Genomic DNA, 26240 nt, shown 5'->3' on the forward strand with positions numbered 1-26240 from the left:
GAGCTGGATTCAATGATCCTTGTGGGTCCCTTCCAACTCAGCATATTCTGTGATTTTGTGATCCTGCTGAAACCCTTGAGGGCCTTAGAACCAGGAAAGACTTTTTTCCCTTGTGCAGAACAAATGTTGGTTTTGACCCTAGAAACAACAATCACTTTGGCTGAAACCTCTCTGAAACAGACACCCAAATAAGAACATCAGGAGGAATCTCATTCATAGGTAACAATAATTTCACCATCTGTAGCCCTTTTTATCCCTGAGAGTCTGCAGCTTTGCAGTAAATTAGGGTGGTTTATTTCTACTCTTTGTTTTTATTTTTAAGATCTCAGAATTTAATTATGTTGAAACAGGAAGCATGCTTCATTTAAGTGATGTCAGGATTCCTTTCTTGAGCTGTTTCATGGGAAGAATCCTTACTTCTTTTTCTCTGTTTACACTGAAGGTTCATGAAGCCAATGTAAACAGCAAAATGAGTGTAAACACCAGGGATTAACTTTAGAAGATTTGAAAGCAACAGGGTTTGCCTTAATAAAATCAAGCAAATAGTTAAGCGACAGGGTTTGCCTTAATAAAATTAAGCAAATGGTTTAATACTTCTATATATCTCTATATATAGTTTAGAGATCCTGAAGAAGTATGTTCCACTTATTAAATATTCACCATTTGAGCTTTTTGAGGATTATCTCAAAGAAACAAGGATAGTATTATGTTGGTGTTAAGCTAATTTTTTATTAACTTCAGGGAGAGGACAACTGTGTTATTGCTTCATTAAATGTGCAGACACTCACTGAAGTTGTATTCTCTGCACCGCAATACAGCAAGAATTTTATGCAATACAGTATTCTTAAAGGACTGTCTCTTTCTCATGAGCTGTGCTTTGACTCTAACTGCCTCCTCCTCCTGCTTATTGTAGATATCCTCTGCTTCCTCTGAGTGTCCTGTAATGTTAATGGGGAAATTTCCATGATTCTAATACTAAAATTCCTGGTTATAATTACTTTTGAAAACCGACTGGGCAAAAAAGAAGAATGTCACTCTGCAAAAAATAATATACTATCTTGCTCTGAACAATGCCAAAACTAATAATTTTGCTTTCTAACAAACAAAATGAGAAGAGAAGAGAAGAGAAGAGAAGAGAAGAGAAGAGAAGAGAAGAGAAGAGAAGATGAAGGCAGTGGCTGTTAAATAAAAGTTTAGAACGAAAGTTATACAGTTTTAAGAGATTCTGATGTGGCCAATGTGATAAGAGCCTCATAAAGCCAAAATATCCTCAGAATTCTTAAAAGTTTCTGCTCGCCGTTTCCAGCTTAAAAAAAAAAAAAAAAAATGAAGGAGGGTTTTTGAAGAACTCATTGCAGGGCTAAAAAAAATACCGATTGCTTAGGTATAACCGAAGTCTCACCGGGATTTACAAGAAGCACTGACAGTGTGGGTGCTGGAGTTCATGGAAACACGCCGTGTCTCTACTGCGCTCGGCTGATGTGCCTTCCGCTTCAGCACCGCACCAATCCAGGTGGGCCAGGCAAATACACTCCTGGCACCCGAACATCGATCCCAGGAGAAACAATGAAAAGCAGGGCAGATTCAAACAACAGCAACTAACACCGTGCATATTGCATCCTGCCAGACTAAGTGGGTATGTCTGTAGGGTGCCGTCACCTTTCTGTTTGCCTGTGGACGTACGGAGAGAAGCCCGGCAACAGCAGACGTGGAGGTAAAATTGAGGTTACGCACACCGTGGCAGTGAAGGCTCCGCTCGGAGCAGATCGTGGGCAGGCGGCGGGCACCCCTGTTCTCCGGCCAGCCTAAGTCTCAGTGTTCCCCAGGGTGCTGCGCAGGAAGGATCGAGCAGGGAATTCTCCTCTTTGAGGGACCCCGACACCTCTTCCCCGCGGGGCCACGGCGCTGCCCCGGCCCCGCGCCCGCCCCGGACTACAGCTCCCAGCGAGCCTTGCGCCGCCTCCATCTTCCCCCTCACAAACAGCGCGGGCTGCGTTGTTGAAACACAACCCCTTGTTGCAATAAAACCTGTCCTTGAACAACTTTCTCAGAGTGTGCTTTGAGCCTGCAGTGAGGCGGGCAGCTGAAATAGATCCTCAAATTAGACGAATTAGCACTCATGATCTCGTTGGGTTCACTTTGGCAGGAGGCCAGAGTCTCCACTCCCGGGCTGTTCTGTCTCCCAGAAGAGCTGTAAAGCCGCTTTTCTTTCCTGGAGGCGATGTAGTGTCCTGGGAATGTCCTCAAAATACGTGGTGGATCGGCTCATCTCCTGGTTCAGCAATATTCAACAAGCCCGGCTGCTGGTCTCTCCCACCACTCATCGCCCTTCACTGTTCCTCAGCATGTGGGACGATGACCCCGAAGATGCTGCCTGACATTGCTCTGCTGCCTGTGATTTTCTCCTTGCTGCAGACTTGCTGCCTACGAGTGAGGAGCTGCCGTTCAGGCTTTGCTAAATCTCATTTATCTGTACTGGGCCTTTTGTTTATGTGCTGTACATGGCAGGTACAACTCACGACAGGCACTGCACGGGCAGTATGTACACACACACACAAACATAATTTTCCAAAAGGCTATTGCTCTTTATTTTTGATTTTGGACAGCCATTTGGCAGTCTTCACTATGGAGAATTCAGTACCTTTGAAAAATCCATATTCTGCATTTTGTCTAGAAGTAGGCATTGCCTGGGTAGCACTATCATGAGTTTTCCATAAACACACCAGCATTTCTCCTCTCCCGGCTCCCTTTGGGTAAATCTTAGTTAAGCACAGCTCACATACAGGTTTTTGAAAGCCCTGCTGGAGGAGTAGCCTCGGTAGGAGATCTGGCAAGGCCAGGGATCTGCAGGCAAGGATTATCAACAGCAAGGTGCCTCAGGGAGATAAGGACAGATGCACGTGTGCACCCACCTGAGAGTGGGAGCAGGGAGAGAGTAGACAGGGAAACAAGTGGATCTCAAATGCTAAGGCAGAGAGCTGTATATAAGTATTAGGAGACCCAAGTAAAAAGAAATTTGAATCAAAAGACTTGAGGAGCAGATTGGGTGGGAGCCATAAAAGTGGGCTGGGGTGAACTAGGAGAGGCTGAGACGAACAAGAAGCAGAGTCCGCAAGTGGGCACCAGTGGGGAGGAAGGAAAAGGAGGAATCTAGGAGGCAGTGTGGAAATACACAAACTGTTTATGCAGAAGTGGTGTGAGGCTCCTCTTGTGTGGGTACTCTTTAACATCAGGTTGGAGGCAGGGACACAAGCACAAATTGGTGGTTCTCTTTCCCTTGTTTTATTTTATTGTTGCTGTTTGCCCCCATTTTTAAAGCATAGTAGTCCCTTGGAAGCAGCTTTGTTCTCCAAATGTCCAACACCATTTTCTTTATCTTAAACACACACACAAAAAAAAGTAACTTAAGTAACACTTCCTGCAATTGACATTGCATCCGTGCACTTTTGGAGCCTGTTTCCTAACCTTAGCATCAGTGGGCTCTGAACAATTTCAGGAACCCTTCCTCAATTTTCTCTTACACTTTTCCATTAATTGGCTTCTCTCACTCCACCCAGTCTTAGCAGCAAGTTTACAGGTTTTTCCTACCATTCCTACTATTAAAAAATATGTAAGTTTTGAATCAAAAGAAAGTAAGTACTCAGTCCATCCTATCCCAAGGAGCACCATCTCAGAATCTTGTTTTCTGGGTACCCCCTATCACTTTTTACCTTCAGAAGCTTTCCGGTAATACACTAGAACTCCACGTTCTTTCCCATGGCACTCCTTACAGCTTCCAGCTTTGCTATCAACCTCAGTGACTGGAAAAAAGATATGAGGATTTAAAATTCTCTTCCCCTTAGCACCAAACTAGTATATGCTCAGTTGCACAGTCTAGAGTCATCCGTCTCCTGAACAGCTTTTACAGAAAAACAACTTCAGAAATGCTAAATAATCACAAATTAACTGGTCTTTGCACAAGGCTGGCCAAGCCCAGGCCTCCCAGCCCTGTTATGGTCTTGTGTAAATCAGAAATCCAAAACTAGCATAAAAACTGCAACAGCCTGAGGGAGCATCTAATAACATCGTGTGGGAAACTGCAGTGTTCCCCTGGCTGAACCCCATGAGGTCCCTTCCAGGCATCAGTCAGCATAAACTGGCAAAAAAGCTGTGTATTGATTTTGATTATTTGCACTATATGCATGATTGTAGAATCTGAAATGAAACACTGGATCCGGTTTCCAGTCTCAACACCCTATTTACTTCTAGCTTCATTTTCGTCGCAGGTTGAAGGCAGGCTGAAAGGGCAACGGAGCTCAAAACAAACCTTCGGGGAGGTTACAATGTACATAAAGCCATCTTGGGAGTAAGGCCGGTTCTTCACTTAGCCGAGAACACAGGAAAGAGGGTGAGGAATGGGGTTTGTCTGCTGATGTTTAGGGGAAGCAGTACCAGCGACAAGGGCAGCTGTCGTTCTCGGGGTTCACTTAACCCTCTCCCGCACCCCGCTCCGCAGGCGGGCACAGGCCCAGCGCACGCCGCGGCTCCCATGGCGCTGGGGCACCGCCGGCACGGCCGGGAGCTCTCGCCTCCCGCAGGGGCTCCCCTGGCCCAGGGCAGGCGGCCGCCCCTCCGTCCGGCGGGACACGTCCCCCCGCCGCCGCCGCCCCTCCCGCCGCCGGCTCCCGCATCCCGTGCCGCGCACCCCGCGTGACCAGCGGGGCGGGCACGGGCAGGCACGGGCGGGCGGCGCGTCCCCGCACCGCCCGGGGCCGAACGCCGCTCCCCCGCGGAAGGCAGAGGAAGCCGGGCGCTGCATCCCCGCTCTGTCCCGGCCGCCCGCCCCCGCCGGAGGAGTCGGGGGCGGGGCGGGGCCGGGCCGGCCGCGGCACCTCCCTGCGGGAGCGGGCGGGGCTCCTCTCCTTTGCGCCATGATGAACAAATGACCTCGCGGGGAATGAAATTTAAGTTCCACCGGGGAGAGAGAGTTCTCTGCTTCGAGCCCGACCCCACCAAAGCCAAAGTGCTCTATGATGCCAAGGTGACCGGCCGCGCGCGCCCCTGCCTCCCCCTCCCGCGTCTGCCCGGGCGGGAGGGCGCGGGGCGGGGCCGGCGCGCGGCCCGCCCGCTCCCGTTACGGCTCCTGCTCTCCCGTTACCGCTCCCGCCGGGCGCTGCGCGCGCCCCCGGGCGGGAGGCGGCGCGGGAAGCGGCTGTGGGCCCGGCCGGGCAGGCGGCGGGGGGAGGCGGCTCCGCCGGCAGCTGCACTTGTTGCGGGAAGCGGGCGCTGGCCTGGGGAGGGGAGAGCAGCCGGGGAGGCCGCGGGGTGGGGGCCGCCACGGGACAGGGAGACGAAGCGAGGCGGTGCCGTCCCCGCAGGGCCTCTCCTCCCTCCGTCATCGCTCCCTGCGGGCGGCTCAGGTTCCCCCGGTGGGGCTCACCTCTCTCTCAGCGCTCCGGGAGCCCCGGGGGTGGGGGGTGCGCGAAGCAGCTGTTCGCGAGTCTCCGGGCCTTCCCCGCGCTGGGGAGCAGAAGCGATGGGGCCCGCGCTCTCGGGGCCTGGCTGCCGCGGCCGGTAGAGACCGGAGCCGCCGAGCGGCGCTGGAAGCGTCGAACCCGCTTCCCACCTTCCCTTCTCGGCTGAACACCTGCAAAGTAATTCTGAAGTCTTATTACCACCCCTGCAGTTTTGTAGTTTATTTCCCCTCACGCTTTCCCACGCTTACTGCCCGCCCTTTTGCGTTTCAGAAGGGTTTAAGTGGTACCGCTGGTGCAGGAGAGTGTACGGAAATACGACAGTAAGCAGTGCGCGGTGGGCCACAAGTGTTGCAGTAAGAGGTGACTGCCTCAGTTAGGGCCTGACCTTAAGAGTACTGATAGTAATTATAGATATTTATGTAAATACAGTGTTGTTTTCGGATATCAGTGGTACACAAGATTATTTTTCAATCCTAAATCCTCTGTGTCTGACTTGGAAACAGAGTTCTGGGGGTTTTTTGTTACAGCGAGGAATAAAAAAGGAAGTATTGCAACTGGGTTCTTGATGAAATTAGTACTTTTTGCTGCAGGTTTGCTAGGTATGCTTTTCTGCGTTTCTCAAACATCTTTGATTAGGAATGCCACTGTCCTGTAGTATTTTGGGCTGCTCTTTTATTTATACACTTATTCCTGTGTTCTGACAACCTGGTAGCTTTAGTTGTTATCCCTATAAACCTGGAACCTGAGTACAAAAGTGTACAGTACCTTTTTTATTTTCAAGTACCCTAAACGGCATGACTGTCTGCGAATCCATCAATAGTTCTTAAATTCTGAGCTCCCAAATTAAAACACCACTGTAGCCTAAGTACTGATATACGATCTATTGAAAGCCACTCAAGTGCGGGCAACACATCTTTTTCTTCTGAGGTGCAGGCCCTTTCAGATTGGCCATTGCACATTCGTGAAAGAGGAAGAAAACAAAGGCTCAGATATTCCCAAAGCTTTTTAATGTTTTGTGGCTGAGAGTCTGTTGTGTTCAACAGAACAGCATTTCTGAGGTTTATGTCTAGAGACCTATGTTGTTTCCTGCTTAGGGGGCTGGAGGAGACAGCATGTGGGAGAAAGCCCGAATTAGTAGCCTGAATCTGTGTATCCATACTGTGCTACTGCAATGTTTGATGTCTCCCTTTGTCTTGAAAGCATGGGACATTTGAGAATAGGACAAAGATGGTGAGCAGTTTGCAGTGTTAAGAGTACTCAACAGGAAGGCTGGGTTTTCTCGTCATTTAGTGTAATTCTTAACTGGCAAAACAACTAGTCTATTTAATTCCGTTTTCTTTCTTTCTTTGTGCATAAACTCTCTCAATATCCAAAAGTTTACTTCCTCTCAAGCTTTTTAATATGTACTGTTTAATATGTTCAATTTCTGTTTCAGATTGTTGATATTGTTGTTGGAAAAGATGAGAAAGGCAGAAAGATTCCAGAATATCTGATCCATTTTAACGGTTGGAACAGAAGGTAAGAAACTGTGTGTGCGGTTTCAGTTCTTCCATTTCTTCTATTTTATTCTGCAAGCACAGGCTTTGCACAGAATATCAAAGGATTGATGTTTGCAGGAGTATTTTTGGTTTTGTGAATGCCTTTAGTATACTTGCTCATATTGATGCATTGGTCTGTATCCATAAATTTCAGTGAATCAGTTTGATAGACATGAGTTTAAACCTTATGGGTTATCTGTCTGTGGCATATACTTATGGCACCTAAGTTCCCAATAATAAAGGTTTATGCTTTGTTAAATCTAGCCCTGGATTATTTGATTATCAAGGCCAGTACATGAGTGCAGTGTCTCAACTGGGATCGATAGTATGTGTCAGTGCTACAAAGGCTATCGCGGGTTAAGTCAAAGTTTGAGAGATTTTAGGTGGCAACATGAGAGTTGAAGCCGTGTGAACAGAGAAGAGTGCAAACCTTGTGATACAGATATTGCTTCTGAATGACATTAAATGAGTCCTTTGTAGATTTAAAGTATATCAATTCATTGGTAATCATGAGTGGCATATATTCGTAGTAATTTTTTGTTTTCTTGTGGCCTGTCCTTAGCTGGGATAGATGGGCAGCTGAAGATCATGTTCTTCGGGATACAGACGAAAACCGCAGATTACAGCGTAAATTGGCACGGAAGGCTGTGGCTCGCATGTAAGAAATCCTTTTGGCCTCTACGTAAATGAGATTCATTTTCAGATTCAGACAAGTACATCCAGGTGTCTACAACTGAGCTTGGCCTCTGAGCTCATGCTGTAGGTAGTAGATATGTAGATAACAGTGCATTCTAGAGAGCCATTCTGAGCTAGAGACCTGTGTGTTAACACTCTAAAAGACCAATACTCAGTAACTATGTTATTCTTAACTATTGCTGTGAAATGCCTGTGTATTGGATCTGCATCTTCCCAAAGAAACATACTTGCAAAATAATTTAGGAAAACCTAAAGTATTTTTCAGCTAAAGGCAATAATCTAATATTGGTTGGCCATGGCTTGAGGATCTGATTGAGGACACGAATATGAAGTAATGTACAGACGTTAAGGTATCCACTCTCAAATAAGTGTTGTCCAAATGATGTCAACATTAATTAATGAAAATAACTCAAACGTATGTTTCCTGTGCATTTGCATGTAATTGAATTAGCTGGGATAAATAAATGAAATAATATTGCCCAAATGTCAGTGAACCATTTTATGTTTTGTAGGAGAAGAAAGGGAAGAAAGAAGAGACGTTGCAGGTTGCCTGGTGTTGACTCTGTGTTAAAAAGCCTTCCTGCTGAGGAAAATGATGAGAGTAGCGAAAACTGTGAGCTTGTTTTCATCCTTTGGTAACTGGTGGGATGCCTTTAACTTCTTGACCTGGGGGAGAAATGCATGATGTCACTTGCCATGAGAGTATCGTGGTCCTATCTGAAATATACAGAGGCAGTCATATGAAGAGTGAGCACTATGTTTCATGCTAAGCATCTGTTAAGTTAGAATATCTGTTTTTTTCGTGTATTCCAGAGGCTTTTCCTTGTATCTCTTCCACTCAACTATTTTAATGAGTGATTTCAGAGGTTAATGCTGTTTTCTTTAGTGTAGTATTAATAGGCGTGAGAAGCCCTCAGTTTTCTTTGTTTGATTTTAGGAAACACAACATTTCCCTGCTAGTGTCTGTGTATTTTTGAGGGCAATAAGATTATTTTTTTCCCTGGTCTGTCTTGTGCAAAGGTCTGTTTCTTGTCAGCTGACTGGCTGATTTCACTTTCAAGCCAGGTCTTTAATTTCCTGCATTTTCCTTTGCAACTAGAAAGCCAGCAGAACATTGGCTGGCACTTAACTGATGTTCTGGGGACTGTCGCTGCTGTAGTGGTTTTGGTTCAAAATATTAATTACTTACTTATTTTCCTTCTGTGAGATAAGAATTAGGAGAAAAAGCAAAGCAAGCACAAACCTTAAACAGTTGCAGTACAATGAAAAGAGTTTTATTACTAATAGAATTAAAAGTAAAGAGAAAATAACAAAACAAAATTAAAGCAAATCCCCCCCCCCCCCCAGCACTTCTCTCCTTTTACCCAGCTCACACAAGGGATAACAGAACATGGGATGTTAGTCAGTGTTCCAGTTCTTGAAAAGTCTCTCTCTTATGCTTAAGGAAAAAAGGTTTTCCTTCAGTTGCACGTGGTTCCCAAACTGCCACTAACAGCAGATCCGCCCGGAAACAAACAGTCTGCTGTGTGTAGAACATCTCTCCCATGAAAAATCTCACAGTTCCTTCACACTACAAAACATGGGCCATCACATGGGGTTATTCATCTTTTTAAGGATAAGTTCTTTTGGCCTGCACACAGAGGCTTTTCTTCGCCACAAGTCTCTAACAGCCTCTTACTACTTCTGTATAGCCTGGCATAGGCACTCTTCACAATCTTCACAGGCACACGAAGATACTCCATCCCCCCATGTTCTTCAAATGGATTAAAGAGACAAACAGTTTGTGGTATTACAGTTTCTTACCACGGCATGCAAGAAGGTTTCTTTTAAGCTGCGCGCCAGAATCGCGGCACTGCCCTCTTCTCTCCTGTCGCCATTTCCAGCTCCGTCCCACGTGACTCACTTCTCTTTCTCTCTGACTCTGAAGCCACCATGTTGAAGAGTGTTCTTGTTCAGGCTTTACGGTGGGGAAAGCCTCGCTCCCTTTGTGCTGCTGGCTGCATGGTGTCCTCTTCAGTTCAGCACGAAGTGTGCTGGCTGCAGACAGGAGGCTCTGCCGGCTCCCGCTGGCTCCGCCGGCTCCGCATGGAGCGGAGAGGGACCCGCCTGTCCCCAGGAGCCGCGCTGGATGGGTTTAGCTGTGGCAGTCCATGGCTGGTTTGAGCTGCCTGCGGCTCTGGGACAGTCCCCCCCAGCGACCCAGGGTCTGTGCCACAGCGCTGGGAAAGGGGGGAAGGGGCAGTGGCCCCGGCCCGGCCCGGCGGGGCCGGGAGGCTCGGAGCCCCCCCGCCACCTTCCAGCAGGCGAGCTCCGACAAAAGAGGAAGTCCCCCCTTTCCGTGCGGTTTAAATATGTAAATTGTGAGAAGCGTAATTGGTCTTAAAGACTGTCCATCAACTCAGGGTCAACCCAATACAGCTGCCCAGATTCATACCTTTTGATTGAATGGTTAATATGTTAATCCCCTGTGCAGAACTAAAATCCACTGAAAATGGGGGTGCTCAGGAGTGTAGAGAGCTTTTAAAAGTGAGTGTTTTTCAATTAGAGAGGATGCAAGAATACTTCTTTAAACACATCTTACGTACTTAAAACATTTGTAGTGTGCTGTAAATAATACATGTTTAATTCAATTAGAATGATTCATTCTCATTAAATATAACAAGCTAGTTGTGTTTTTTTAGTGGGTTGGATTTTGGTTTTTTGGGGGTTTTTTTTGGATTGAGGCCTCAAACTGGTCATAACCTTTGCAATGTAATAACAAATATGTGAAATCTCTTTTATGCAGCTATAAGTAGTTCTTCTTCTGATGACAGTGATGAAGGAACAGATGAAGAAATAAAAAGTGAAGAAAGTGACATAGATGAGAGGACAGAAATGGTATGTTCATGTGTTCCTTAAGTTGAGTGAATTTAAACATCTGTACTTGAAACTGTGAAAAAATTGAAATATAGGCCACAGGTGGTAATTTAGCTGGAATTAAAAGCATAATTTTCTTACTCCTGGTGTTTACTCTGATTGAGATTTTGAAAATTATACAATATGTCATAGTCTTACGGAACTATATGATATAATTCTAAAAATACACATTTGTTTCTTTTCCTCTCATTCTACACAAAGGGCTTATGTGGAGACAATGCAGCAGACTAGATTTTCCACTTTCGTGGGTGCTGTAAAAATTTACTTGTCTATGCAGATTGGACAAACCTAATAGCATCAGGATGTTTGTCTTGTATTTTACTGTGAGACAGGCATGTCAACCCTGGTCTTAAGTTAAAACGTAGAGAGGACTGTTTGCAAGAAAAAATTATTTATTTTTCTGCAGTAAACAGTTGATCTAAAGATATGTAGAATTTAACTACTACAGTTGGGTGATCTGAAGCAGCAAGACCTCACAAATTTCTGGGTTTTTTTCTTTTTTTTTTTAGTTAAATACTTAAGAGAATGTTAAATCTAAAAAAGTTTAAAAAAATGAATTTGCAGATGCTTTAAAGAGCAGTGTTGTTAAATAGCTTACATTAAGGCTATTATCCACTTGTATCTTTACTACTGAAGTTCTTTTTTGAAACCAATATATTGTTTTCTTTCACTGGTCTGTTGTAGAAAGAAGAACAAGACGCTCATACAAAAAGGGACATGGAAGAAAGAGCAATAAGCATAGAAATTCCTGAAGTCTTGAAAAAGAAACTTGAGGAAGACTGCTACTATATTAATAGAAGAAAAAGGGTATGAAATATAGGCTGGGAATGTAATGTGCATGGGGGTGTGAGAAGGATGTCAAAAGTAGTTTTTGCGTATACAGCTCCTGGGGGTTTTTAACTTACATTTTTAGCTTCATGTTGAGCTCAGGGTAAGGAAGAATACAAAGAGTGTAGGGAGTAGACTTCTCTACAGCTAAAACAGTCACTTGTCATATTTAACAGTGTAGTGTCTCTGTACCTCATTGTGCTGTAGAATTCAGATTGCTTTTTAACTCTGGAAATGCAGCAGACTTGTTGATCTGACCATGTTTCTTGTTTCTCCTAATGTTGACAAAAGATGCAGTTTAAGGGTTGAAATTATACAGTCCTGAATTTGCTTTATGCGCTAGACATTTACTAAATTAGTTGGTACATTACAAGCTCCTTTTCTAACTTGGTGTACTTACTTATTGTTTTTGTAAGACATTAATTTGTTGTTTCTTTTTCAGCTAGTGAAGCTTCCTTGCCAAACAAATATAATAACCATCTTGGAGTCATATGTAAAACACTTTGCAATTAATGCTGCTTTTTCAGCCAATGAAAGATCTCGGCACCATCAGATGACTCCACATGCTAATATGAATCTTCATTATGTGCCACCAGAGAAGAAGTAAGTTATCTTAAGTCCACTGCTGTTGTCACAAGAAGAATGACCTTGCATTCTGTGTTCTGTTTTATGGCTGTTCACTTCTGTGAGCTTATACCATGATGTATATCTATTTACAGGGCTTAAAGTATTTGACAGGTACCTATAGTAATATAATGTAATTATAAAAAGTATAATTTGTTTATCAGTGAGAGAGTCCCTATGCTCTGAGAAGTCATTATGCAAAAGTGTCAATATCCTGTTTTATCACGTGAATTGTTGTAAATATCGTGATCCATTTGGAAGAACGTGTTGCTGTTGTCAATGTGAAGAATTTCACATCTGATACAAGAATACCCTGCTTAGATAAACTTGAACAGGTTCAAGTTTTGAAAAGGTTAAAAATTTAATACAAACACTTACAAAGAATTCCAAGTGCAAGTTGTTTGTTTATTTTAAATGGACATACGATCTTAAATCCTAGAGTCAGTAGGGAAACTGTGGTAACACCAATCCTATTTCGTTCAAATTGATGGTGTCTTAGTTTCTGTTTTCTCACTCATGCTGTATGTTCTTCTACCAAGTTACAAATGCATTAACCATGCATGTTTGCAGTATGGTGGTTTTTGATTGCTTTGGGGTTTTTTTCCTCTTATGTTAAAGATTTTTCATATTAGATGAGGCTGCTTCTTCATCTAAGTACAGTGGAATGAACTCTTGTTATTTTATCAGAGAGAAATCCTGACTTGCATTAGTGTTCTATTTCAATGGTGTGTAATTATGCTATTCCTTGCAATATTTTAGCCTATGTGAGTATCTTGGTTTATGTTGATGTCATTCATTCTTTGACAGATTGACACTTTTCCTTCTTTGTAGTATAATCTCCCAAACAAAAAGTTAGATGAAATATCAGAAATGTGAACAGAAGGTTTTATACACATTAAGATTTTTACAGGTTTATGTTTAAGTAACTTCCTCAATAAAAGCAGTGCTTTAGTAAAAAAAAAGGGTATAGTTTCAGTGATCCATTAAGTAGGAGAGGTTTCAGCTTACATCTTTACTGTATTTTCCTTACTGCTCTAACACTAAAGGTTATTGACCTTCTTGGATTCTTTAGAATTTGTGCACATGATAGTCCCCTGACCCAATTCCTATGTAGTAGTTTTAGTAGGTGGTATGAAATATAGGCAGTTTGGAATTTCTAACATGGATCATTTTGGTGGAACCAAATTCTGTTACCATACACATAATGCACTTGAAACATGAGAAGAGAGTACCTTCACAAAGGTGAGAGGTGTTGCATGTGGGCTGCACTGTGTGTTCTTGGTTCTGCTTCTAATAGCTTGTGTACTCACCACCTAATGTTATAAGTCTTCTACAGAGACCTAAAACTGAAATTCCTGGTAGCCTCCAAATGTAGTGCTCTGATTACCAGAGCAGACCATTGCTCTCCAATGCAAATGTGTCTGGTTTTGTTGATTCACTGGATATCTCTTGAGCACAGCCTTAACGGCATCTTAGCACCTGTAGGTCAAATTCTGCTTATGCCTTGTAGACAGAGATTCAGTCTGTTGAGTACTTTTTCTGGCAGGTGCCTCTTTTTTCAGCGTAGCGAAGTTGGAAAACCAAAATAGTATTTACATGAAAAACATCTGACTAATTTTATTTACTCTACAGCAGTAGAGTAGTTAGTAGAGTAGTAGTAGTTAGTGAATAGTAACACAACAGAACTGTTGTGTGGTTTTGTTTGAGGTTATGAAGCAGACATTTAAAAAAATTCATATTTCTGAAGTTAACAAGAACAATCATCATCTTTTTAAGTGTGTTTTTAATCACTTATCATTACTTAGTAATTGAATCAGCATATTGTAGTTATGATGTTAATGGACTGTATTAAAGGACGATTTTGTGCAATTATGCAGAAAAATTTTTGCCATGCAACTTTGAAATGCATAATTTTTTTCCCCTCTAGTGTCGAGCTATGTAAAGAGATGGTGGATGGGCTGAGAATAACCTTTGACTTCACACTTCCCTTAATTTTGCTCTATCCTTATGAACAAGCTCAGTTTAAGAAGGTGACTTCATCAAAATTCTTTCTTCCTATCAAAGAAAATTCAACAAATACTAACAGGTAGGTTAGATATAGCAAGTTTAATAGTGCTTGTCTTAAAATGTAGGCGAATGTGGTATTTGTGGTTTTTAACTTTAATTTGAAGATAAATACACTTCTGGAAAACAGTATTTAATAGAAGGCCTCATCACTTTAATAGTTATTGGGAGGAGACTGTCTTACCTGAATAAGTGTTCAAGAAGATCTGTGAAGCTAGAAGAATTTCTTTTGTGGGTAGCCCTGATCTCTTCAATTCTGTAAAGCTGCCTTAATTTCCTAGAAATCAGGAGGAACTTTCCCCAAGCCCTCCTCTGTTGAATCCACCCACGCCTCAGTCGACTGACAGCCAGCCCACCACAGGGGAGCCAGCCACGCCGAAAAGGCGAAAAGCTGAACCCGAAATCCTGCAGTCGCTCAGGCGTTCGACGCGCCACAGCTCCAACTGTGACAGGTTATCGGAGAGCAGCGCGTCCCCACAACCTAAACGGCGGCACCTCGAGACCCCAGCCTCTATGCCAAAGCTCTTCCTGCACCTGGAAAAAAGTAGGTTCTTCTCTTTGCATTGTTGGTCTAAACAAAGTATAGAGTTCTGTTCTTTTTTTAATGCTGTGTGGACTGTGAACTGAATGATCAAAGTGGGAATTCATTACTTTTTGTATCAGTTCTTTAACTCTGAGGCCTTATTACCAGAGAAATATAAAGCAATATTCTCAGTACTTTGGTGTATTTTTCCACAGAATTCAATGAGCTGCTTTTCTGAGTGTCTCTTTTAGGATAGCTTTTATTGAATTTCAGTGTTTAAGACTTAAAGCATTTTAGCAGCAGGCCTTTAGAAGCATTTAATGGCTTATTGTTCCAAGTAGTAGTTTACAAGTAGTAAAATTTTTCTTTTGTTTTGTGTTTCCTTTCATTTTGAAGAAACCCCTGTCCATAGCGGGTCGTCTTCACCTATAACTTTGACTCCTAGCAAAGAAGGGAGCACGGTGTTTACTGGCTTTGAAGGTAGAAGAAACAACGAATTGAATGAGGTAACAGATTTTGATGTTACTGTCCTAGATTCAATGATTAAAGGTTTTGTGGACCTCCGAGTAGGGCTATGTAAGAACAGATTTTGTTGGTATTACTTAGTTCATCTTTGAGTTTGAAGTTCTGTACAGACTAAATCATTTATGATGTTATAAAGTTTTCATAACCAATACTTTTATGTCTAGGTTTTGTCCTGGAAACTGATGCCAGAGAATTATCCACCAAGTGATCAACCACCGCCTCCTTCATATATCTATGGATCTCAACATTTGCTGAGGATGTTTGGTAAACTGATGCAAAATTCTCTGCTCAAAGTTCCTTTATTTTTTTTTTCCAGTGCTGATATCGGTGTGATTTTTCTGTTTGCTTTATTACATTTAGTTTTATTCTTGGAGGAATGTACATTTTAATCTATTTGGAACTTTTAGGCTATTCATAGATTTTGTTATCTTTTACTGACTCTGTAAGCCTTCATTTAGGGAAAGCAAAGCAGCATTACTTCCAGTACACTATCAAACATCATTAAACCCAGCAGCATTCACTTTCTCAGCATGTTTCTCTTTAGTAAGGCTTTGAAAGATCAAAACTAGCTTGCAAGAAAAAGTGGGGTCTGTGGGGAAAATAAATTTTTGTATTCTTTTTTGTATAGTGGATAAAAGTAATTAGAAGTTGCATTTACAAGAACAGGTATAAACGTTATTTATTTTATTCACAGTAAAGCTACCAGAAATACTGGGGAAGATGTGCTTTCCTGACAAAAACCTAAAGGCTTTAGTAAAACACTTCGAGATGTTTCTGAGGTAATGTGACACAATGTACCACAGCAGTGTTTCTATTGTTACATAGATGTAAATGTCCTGGAAGGACAAAGGGGGTTTAAAATAAGATGTGCATTTTCCATAACTACAAGATTATGATAAAATTAGTATACAATTTTAACAATAGCAATTTGAGTAAAGATGAACATAAGATTTTCTATTCTTTAATTCAAATTGAAGGGAATCTGAGTTTCCTACTTCATATTTTGATAAATACAGTGATACAGAACTGAAGTGTGAAAGTTTGTTGCTGTGTATAGAATGACAAGTCTGACTTGGTTAAGTAGCATGTTTTATATTAGCAGGGGGAGAAACTTATGCTTTAAGACGTGTTTTTAATTATGGTGGTTTCTTAAAAGAAATAAATGTCTGTCTTAACTGAACTTTGAACAGAGAGGTTTCTCTGTGATGCAGAGCAGTGGTTTGTAGAGATACACAACTCTCTCTGACCACACTAGCTCCACCACCGGAGTCAGTAAGGTCATACCTGCACTGTGATCAGATTGGGTTATCAGGTACTGTAATTAGTATTTCTGCATGACATTGAGGATGTAGTTAGAAATCTAGTGTGGCACTGTGTTGTGCAGCATAAGTACACTGGAAAATAAAATTGCCAAGGAAAACTTTCAGGAGAAAGTGTTGTAGATGGTAATGGAACAGATACAGAAACTGTTATTTAAATTTGGTCAGTGACTTAAGTAGCCACTTACAGAAAGGTTACACCAGCATAAATAAAATTTGTATTAGAGATCAGGGAGATGAAAGCTTTAAAATGCTTTTACTTTAATTGCTTATTAAAAATAGAAGATGTTTCCAATGTCAAAGTTTCTACAATACACAGTTTTTCTCTGGAAGCAGTTAGTTGTCAAGTTTTACTGATTCCATTTTGCTTATCTTTTGTCAGATCCTTGTTGGCATTCGAAATACCTTTAAATTAAAACAGGACAGAATTAAAGCTCTTTGTTGGAAACCTGTTTTTGCTTGAAGTGAATATTTCTTAGGGAGCTTAACTCACTGTGGATCAGATCAGTTTTTATCAGACCTTTGCCTGTTCAGATTCTTCTGTGTTGATCAGAGCATATCTCTGTTCTTTAACATATTTAATACAGTGTTTTCATACCCATTTTGTGGATAAGCTTTGGTGGAGTAGAACAGAAGAAAAGAGAAGCATGTCCCTTACACCCCATACCATAAAGATTACTTATTGGGAAAGGGTTGCTTAAGGGAACTGAAATTCCTAGTGATAGCATCTCTGTGTGTTTCACTTTTCCATCTGAGCATCTCATTGAAATGTGTAGTCATCTGTAAACAGAAATAAAAATAAATTATGTTTCCATGTCAGCATTTTTAGTGGAGATAGAGCTGTGCTTTTGAAGCAAATCTCTCAGTAGTTCCCACTTTCCATACTTTGTGTTGTGGTGGAGAGTCCTCTGAGTACACAACCTGCATTCCTTTTAGAAAACACTTAGCCAGAAGTGTGCTTCAGTCCTTGAGGCCAGGCTACAACTAAAGCAAAATGAGCCCCTTAAGGCAATCATGATGTGGATATCACATACCTTACAATAAAATATTTGAAGGCTGTGTTTTTTCAAGTGCTTTCTTTTTTGACAGTGTGAAGAAAGCTTCTAAGTTACAGTTACTGCTGTAGGAAGCATTTGGTCTTAGGTGGCTTTGTCATAAATATTTTTCTTAGTCTAGTTTCCTTATCTGCTATGCTATTGGACATTCACATAGGTAACGGAAATCACTGCAATAACTAATTTTTTTTTTCCTCAACACATATTCACATGGTGCTTTGAAAAGTCTTTCATTTGGGTATTTATTTCTTTGTGTCATGTGTCATTGAAAGTGGTCAAACAATTACATTTTTTAGACAGTTGTTCATGTTTGATTACAGAACAGAAATAGTTTTGCATTATCTGTTTGTAATCACAAGAAAACTTGAGTTTTAGGTGACATCTTTTACTGATGCCTGGAAAATAGAATAGATCTTCCCAGCAGTGTTAGAGTGAATATAAAAGCAAACCTTTACTTGAAAGCTTTCAGGTACACAGTATGGCGAAAATCGCATGTGGTATAGTAATTCTACAATTTTTATAAGGTTAGTCAATTAGTATACCTACCATGTATTGTGCAATTAAAAGGTGAGTTGGTTAGGTAATAATTCCCTGGGGTGCTGCCCCACTGAAAGCAGTCCAGAGGTTTCTTTTGCCCCACTTTCGTTATGTCTGGTCCAGACTCTGGTTGGAAAATAGAATGTCCTTGTAGTTAGTTCTCTTCTTGGGTTAAGACTAAACAATATTTAGGAATGTGTTTGTAAGGTTAGCTTATTGTTTCTAAATGTAGGGAAGAAAGATAGGAAAAATACTAGAAACTACAGCCATGCTTTAGCAATCTACAAAACTACAAATATAAAAAAATACAAAAAAGCTAAAGATCTTAGGCATCAATACTAGTTCTTCAATTTTCACATTCTGTCTTTTACTTTTTGGGAAAGGATTAATGGATGTTTATTATAAATATTTTATGTCAGTTCTGTTCTGGCTTAACTTTTGAACAGTAAGAACTTCCCTACAAGGTCTGTATGCATTAGGTAATAGCAGCCAGTTTACTTACGACTGCTTAAGTTTTTTTTTTTTAGCGAATTGCTCTTCAGTGAGAAGCTGAAGTACTCTCCTTTATTTCTCTAATAGCAGACAAAGGACTGATGTGTCTGCTTGCATTAATAAACTGCTTCTAAATCCTTTTTGAAGTCTAGGTAGAGTAGTCCAAGTATAAGTAATTAATGTATTCTTAAATAAAACTGTCATGCAGTACACAACTGATTTAGTTCTTGCATAGATACTGATTTAATTTTGAATTATGATTTTGTGGCTAAAATTTACAGCTTGCCATTTGTACTATTAGTCTCCTGTGGGCTGGGAAACTGAGACTTACATAATGTAATACTTTTTTGGAAGCTTGTTGTCTTGAGTTTACTTGGGACACGATAGATGCATTAAATTAGCTTTGAGATACTACGTGGATAATATTTTCCAGTCATGCCCTCAGACTGCTTCTAGACAAGATTTTTCTCAATTTTCCAGACAATGTATGTTTTTAAGGAATGTATGAAATGCATCTTTTTGACTTTCTTGTTAAGTAGAAACTCTGCCCTCTGTGCTTACTCCAGCTTTCTACAAGTGTGCAAAATGAAAATTTATTCATGGAGAACATGAAAGTTGATTTCTCAATTATATAATTTACAGAAATCAGTTTCTCAAATTAAGTACAGAACTCTGAGTCTTAAATTATTTAGCTCTGAAATAATTCATAGTGCTTGCAGTCTGAAATAGACCTCGTGAAAAACTCACCAGTTGGTTTCACTGACTTTCACTTAGTTTGCATTTACTCTTCAGGACCAAGCAGTGGAAGCTGATGCTCTAACTGGTGCTTACTAACTGGTAATCGGACTAGTGAAAGACCCTTGATTAAATCCTCTTGCCTGTTAATAGCTTCTGAGTAAGAGGAAGTATTATCTTTAAACTAATTCCATTATTTCAGCCACTTTTTAAATAAAATGGTGCATACGCTCTATTTTACAATTTCCTGGCATTGTAAGGTGCCTAACATGCCTCCAAAGGTTGCCTCAGTGATGAGAAATGATTGGCAGGAAGGTGCCTGTTTCTGTTTTGCTGTTTCCATTGATTTGCACACAGCAAATCCTTGGCTTGGAAAACTGTTTTGGAAACAGAGGTCTCCTCTCAGGTCTGTTAACCAATAGGAGCTACTTAAAAGTTAGGAGAAAACAGCATGTCTCTTTTTACAAGAGCAGGACCCATCTTCACTGAGGTAATTTCAGAGAATGTCATTTTCATTTTAGGAAAAAAGGCAAAATGAAGTGGTACAGAAAGGCGTAGACATAGATATTTTGACTTCCATGAAATTTAATGAATAAGTGATGAAATATTTCTAAAATATTGCTTCTATAATTTCTAGTAAGGCTTTTTTTTCAGATGAGGCCAATATGTATTATTTCAGATTATGAAGAACTAATGGTCAAATATTTTAGTTTTGTTAAAAACCCACAGGTATTTCAAACTCAGTATTTCCTTAAGCTTAGATCTCTTTTTTTTTTTTTTTTTTTCCCTGATGCTCTAAAATCTGCTTGTACCTGTTATGCCTCTCTGTTCCATGGGTAGAAAAATATTTTGAAACTGTTGAGTTTTCCTGAGCAGGAAGCCAAATCAGAATGTGACCAAATTAGAGGACTGTGATAATAAAATCTATATACAATGATGACAAGTTGTTTCAAGTAACCTTAAGAAATAGATTTCTGGTTTTGACAGCACATTTTATGTGTAGTAATTTTATTATATATAACTGCAGTGGTGAATTACGACCACTAGTCTGTGCTAATGTACAATTCATGAGAGGTTATTTGTGTCTGAGAATGAAAAAATTAGGCATTGCACATGGTGAATGGAATAGAAGACATCTTTAGTTAGGCAGAGTTGCTTTGTGATAGAGTTCCTGTTCATTGTGAGTCATTGTGACTTCAGTTGCAAAAGGCCAAGTAATTAAAAATCACTTTCTGAAAGATGAAAAAGAATGCAGTTGTGCCAGTGTTTCTTATGTTGTATTATTAATTGCTTAATATTGTTGAATTATATTGGGGGTTTTTCTCTCAATTTTTTGGATTAACCAGTTACTCGGTTATGACATACTAGAAAACTTCATGGAATTGGAACTTAAATGTGAGGAAATTAAGTTTCTGAATATAAATGGAGATGTGGGTTTAGAGTGCACAAACATGTAAAGGAACATTTTTTTTCCAAGTTTTGAAACACTTTGAACTGAAGGAATTCTGTTTGCACAGTGCCTTGTTTTAGGGCATTACTACCATTTATTTGGGATTGCTGTAGTCCTTGAATGGGTAGAAAGGTAATTGCCATTTTGGGCCCTCTCAAATTTTTGGCACCTTTATGTAGAATGCTTCTTAGTGAGTACCTGATGTTGTGCAGGTTCTTGCTTTCAGTGGGCTTTGCTGTCTACTTGGTCTGCAGAACGTGCTCACTGGTGCTTATTGTTCTTGACTAATGTTTTGTTGCATTGCCAAAAACTGTTCTGAAACTCACCATGTGAATTGCTTCTCTTCCTTCTGCTTTCCAAATCGTCAGGTATCTGGGAATTTGAATGAGCATATTGCTAGTCAATAGCTGAGGTTTGGATCATGTATCTAAATTGAAAGGTTGCCCAAAATACTTTAAATGTGTTATGGTAGCTTTTTTAGAACGCAGCTCTAGGGGCCTGTGCTGGCCTGGCCACGAGTGGATCTTCATCCTCAAGACAAACCAAGGACTCCTGTATTGAGCTCTTGTAGGACTGTTTTCCTGAAAGGTCTTTGGGAAAATTTAATTTTCACTCACTCAATCTGATTCTTGGAAATGTTATGATGGCAGCTTGACATCTTCAGAGTTCTCTACACTGTGCTGTAAAAGGCCAAGGAATGTGATCTCAGTTTCTATCTATCAAAGAGTGACAAGAGTCCAGTCAACAAAACAGGCCAGTTTACTCCTTTAACGTGGTTCTTGACACATTTGGTATTAGAATAAACATCTGAAACTTCAATTCACTTCTTTTGTTTATTTCAATGGGGTTATAATGGGCTTGTCATCTTTTGCCCTAAACAGCTTTCTGGATGGAGACAGGCCTATAAATTGGGGAGGGGTGAGGGTCAGGTGGTGGCATATGCTTTTTCTGTGAAACTAAGCCTTTTCATTTTCAAATCCTGCATTTGAGTAGTAGTGTCAGAGATGAGGTAATTTCTTAATCTGCAGATGACATTTCTTTTGATGAGGTGACCACAGAGTTAGGACCCATAATGGTCTTCTAGCAAATTTGGATAGATCATTACAATTGCCTTTCAAACAGCATCTAGATCTGGCCACTGAATTCACCAAAGAATCTGCTTATCTTTTAAAACTCTGTAGCAGAAGTGTGTAAAATATCACCTTCCTGGAAACTTTTCATTTGGACTCAGTCTTCTTTATACCTTAATGGCTGAGAATGTCTTTCCAAATACTAAGGTTTTCCTTTTTTTGTCATTTTCACACTTTCTGGGGTGTCCCTGAGCTTATTCATGTGATGGTAGCTGATGTTTAAAGGAATTTTTTTTTCTTCATTCAGAGATTTCTGGTAATAAGTTGTGTTGGTGGTGTCAGGCCCACCAGAGGATGCTCGTAAAACTCATACTAATTCAGTGGCTCGTGTTGAGATATGTTCCTGACGTGTCAAATGACCTTCTAATGTGGATAGTGGTAATTCAGTGCCTCTTTTTTGTAGATCTGCCTGTATAAGTCAGTCAGATGTTAGGATATTTGTGAGGCTACTGCTTGCTTAAATACACCCACACTTGAAGATCAGAACATAGCTTGAAGAATTCCTAAGTTGCCCACATGTCTTTTTCCCTTGTCTCCATGTCCTCTAGTCCCTTCTGAAGTGTTACCCTTCTAGGAACCTGTGGTAGGGAGGGAAATAGCTTCACTGTACCATGTTACCTCTGTGTTCTAAGCATGAGTGTAAAGCATGAGTTTTGTTTTTGAGGACGTTCATGATGAAAAATGCGTGCAGTCTCACATCAGTGTGGACTCTGCATCCCAGCACTTGGTTACTCATAAGCAGTCTCAACTGTGTAGATGTATGCATATGAGCTCCATAAAAATGAAAAAGGCAATAATGCAACAGGTGACTGAATTGATCAGATTTGTAAGTTGAAACTAATGAAACAATTTCTGAATAGCTCAGTAGCAATGTGCTTTCTGATCTATTGCTGAACATTGGCTCTGTCTGCTAAGTACAGCTCCCTCTGTCTTTAAATCTTGGCTTCTGACTTGCAGGTAACATTGTAATTGATCTTGGTGGTGTTTCCGCTTGTCCAAGAGCAAAGCAATAGTGATACCCAGTAGGCAAAAGTCTTAGGAGACTCCTAATATTTCTGTGCCAGCGTTCTGCACTGTGATGTTGTTTGAATGGAAAGCAGCTTCAGAAGGGCCCCCACTCTTTGTATACAGATACAGAAGGGATTGGGACAGAAGCTGACTGCGTTCTTCCAGCAGTTTTCTTCTCTGCATAAAATAATTTGTGTTTGCTAGCTCTGGCATATTTTGCTTTTCACAACTGTTACATGAAGAACAGGGAGATGTATATTTGTCTATTTGACTGTGTGCATTCTGCCTTTTTTTGAGCTGTAGCTGTGGCACAGCATCTCAGCTAAAATTTCTCATCTCTACCAGCTGTCATTTTAGCATGCACCAAACTGGCATGTATGACGGATGATTTAAGCAAAAGTCAGGAAATTTTAAGAGAAAGTGAGCCTGTTTCCCATTACTTGCCGTTAAAATTCTTGGAAGTGTCAGCTACCCAATGCCCTTGGAAGGTTCTTTTAAAACATGCTCCCTTGTATGATCTATCTCTTAGTACTGTCTTTTACTGAATATTATCCAAAGGCACTAAGATTTTCATCAGCCCCTGTAATTTTTTGTCTTGGAGTCATTAATGTGTGTTAATGAAGAATTATTAATTAAAAACGACTTGTGGCTCATCTTAATCTTGTGCAATCTAAGTGTGTTCAAAGTTAAGGTCAAGTCTGTTAAGTTTCAGGCATTTCCACACTTCCTTCATACCAGCTCCTCATCCTAGAAGGTGATTTGTAGCTAACTAAAGTCAGAGGTCATAGCAGTTGATGACTCAGGTATTTTATTCACTTCTAAATTGCTATAATTTCAGTACTCTATTTTAGTGGTTTGAAACATTTTACATCCAAAACCATTTAGGTCCCTCTATATACTGTTAATTACAGAGCTGCTATGAAATAAGTTGACAATGTGCCTTCTAAATTAACAGTGTCACCATGAAGGATTGATTTCTTCTAAAAAAGTTTGTATCTCTCACTGCTTTTTCTAGAATTAGTAGGATGTAACTAGTTATTCCTCCAGTTTAGCACTTGTTTGATGCCTGTGTTGAAGTGCAAGGATTGGGGGTGTGTGGGAAAAATCAACCCGTTTTCATTTATCTGCAGTTTTGTATTGTCACCATTTTCTATGAGCTCTGAGCAATTAATATATTCTTTACTAAATTTAAAGTGCTTTATTTAGGGGATCTTGCCAGTATTCTTTGGCTCTGTTTAGATCAAAGGACATGCCTAGTTCAGGCAGTGCAGCAGTGAGTGAGGTTGGAGAAGCACTGTAGTTTTTATGGCATTCACCTGAGCATTTTGTAGTTTGGACTTTCTATGTCCAAAGTATTGGCTATACAAAACTGATATTTTCAGCTTCCAGTAGTGAAGTCATCACCCCAGCCACTGTTTTTTGAGAGAACCCAGATTCTGTAAATGATACTGTTTTCTGTTGCTTCCTACTCTTAAATAGAGACCCTGTAGGTAGCATTTTGCCATGTTTATTGACGCTGATCCTTAATATCCAGGTATTTTTGAAGGTCTTTGTTTTTTTCTGAAGTACAGCTTGATTGTAATCTTGAGTTTAATAACCATTTTGCCCTTTTGCCACATTTATATACTCAGTGTCTTTGATTACAAAGGAAGGAGCAGAGAGAGCTTATAGTCATTTCAGCTGTTTGTTACTGGTGTTCTTAGCAGCACTATTTGTTTTCATTTTCAGTCCTAAACCAAAGAAGCAGTTGTGTGTTAGCAGAGCAGGAAGACGTCATAAAATATTGGTTGCTTGGCTGATTGAATAATGTTTGAAGGCAATCTTGCAGAAATAGGAAATTAAGGAACTGAATTTGCAAAGGTTGTGTTTTGTCATTGAGAGCCGTATTTAAATCAGGTACTCCTGTAAGATGGAGACCCTAAATGTGCAGGCACATGAAACATATGAAAAATCATAGCTTTACTTGCTTTAAAAGATAGAGTTTGACTTAATGGCTCCTGGCCATTTGTATAAGATACTGAAACAGTGATAGCTGAAAATACTGGTTTGGACATAAATGGCGATATTGTGTTGAGCAGGTAACTTACAGAAGTTGCCTTACGTGCTAGTTCTTTGAATTCTTTTTCTGAGTATAGCTTCAACTTTTGGAATTTTTTTGTTGTTATTGTTGGTTTTGGGTGTTGTTGTTATTGAGCTTGAGGAATTTTTTTTAATGCTTGTTGGATATCAGAATGGTAGGGGAAGGCTGTTTCTCACTATTTAGAACTTGTAAAAAATAGGTCAAGTCCTTTGTATCTCAAATTTCAAAGAGTAATAATTCTTAATTCCCAGGCTGTATTTTTGCTGAGCTCAAAAATCAATTTGAAAATAGCTTTTCTCTTAAATGTTTCATATTCTGTTCTTTTTTTTTGGTGTGATTTCTTCTCAGGTTTCTAGCAGAATACCATGATGATTTCTTCCCAGAATCTGCTTATGTAGCTGCATGTGAAGCCTACTACAGTACTAAAAATCCTCGGGCAATCTACTGAAGCTATTAATAAAGATTAATCCCACTATACATAGCCCATGACAATGGTATTCTGCTACATGGCTACAAGATGAAAAAGGAATTAAAACAACTTCTGGAGTTGAAGATATTGGAGAACATCTTTGTGATTGTTGGATTACTCAGGAATGGAGAACTACTTTTCCGAGATGTGTATAGACACTGGTGTGAGTCACTTAGAGGATTGGATATAAATCTGACTCCAGATGAATGAAGAAGCCTTGTTCTGACTTTTACTGCACAGGACTGCACAGGCATAATAAAAAGCAAAGGAGGCAAAAGCAGATGCATTGGCAACAGGACATTTTCATGAAGATAAATCACCATGCTGTGTTTCATTGTAGCTCAGCCTCTAAAGCCTGAGGACTAAGACTTGACTAAACAGTTACATGAAGAGAATGTGTAACTGGTATCTTATGGATTGTTTTCCTCACAAATTACATTTCATTTGTGGAACTGTCATGATAGAAAGGATTGCTTAATGTAAAGGTGGCTTTGCTATTTGGCTAGCATGGCATCTGCCTCAAAAATGACTTTGTTGCTTGAATGAAAGATGTGTTGCTGACTTTGCATTTTGCAAAGGTGTATAAAGCCTTTCCATGGTAAAGCTGACAGGGTTCCGAGCAGACTATACACTGCCAGGGATTCTGCATTTACCTGGCAATAAATGATTTCCAGAGCCATTATGAAAGAACTGATTTTCTACAAATAAATGGGAAAGTCAGTGAAGTCATCGCAGTTTAATTGGCAGACTTCTTTGCCTAATAAAGTTCACGGTGGCTGCTGTGTGGATGTGTGA

The 26240-nt window shown here is 40.5% G+C and overlaps 1 protein-coding gene and 1 long non-coding RNA gene across 2 annotated transcripts; both read left to right on the forward strand.

Moving 5' to 3' along the window:
- The first annotated feature begins 1150 nt into the window (after positions 1-1150).
- Positions 1151-2043, forward strand: LOC116440187. The gene is made up of 2 exons (XR_004238450.1): positions 1151-1714; positions 1827-2043. It is a non-coding gene; the product is annotated as an uncharacterized LOC116440187 (long non-coding RNA).
- A 2823-nt stretch (positions 2044-4866) lies between these two features.
- Positions 4867-26240, forward strand: MSL3 (MSL complex subunit 3). The gene is made up of 13 exons (XM_032100639.1): positions 4867-5020; positions 6892-6974; positions 7557-7652; positions 8203-8303; positions 10476-10567; positions 11291-11413; positions 11877-12037; positions 13986-14144; positions 14404-14666; positions 15042-15151; positions 15335-15434; positions 15865-15949; positions 25325-26240. Exons 1-13 carry the CDS (start codon positions 4922-4924, stop codon positions 25422-25424), a joined length of 1572 nt encoding a protein of 523 aa, XP_031956530.1. The 5' UTR covers positions 4867-4921; the 3' UTR covers positions 25425-26240.

The sequence above is a fragment of the Corvus moneduloides genome, chromosome 2 (genome assembly GCF_009650955.1).
Source record: "Corvus moneduloides isolate bCorMon1 chromosome 2, bCorMon1.pri, whole genome shotgun sequence".
Taxonomy (NCBI): Eukaryota; Metazoa; Chordata; class Aves; order Passeriformes; family Corvidae; genus Corvus; species Corvus moneduloides.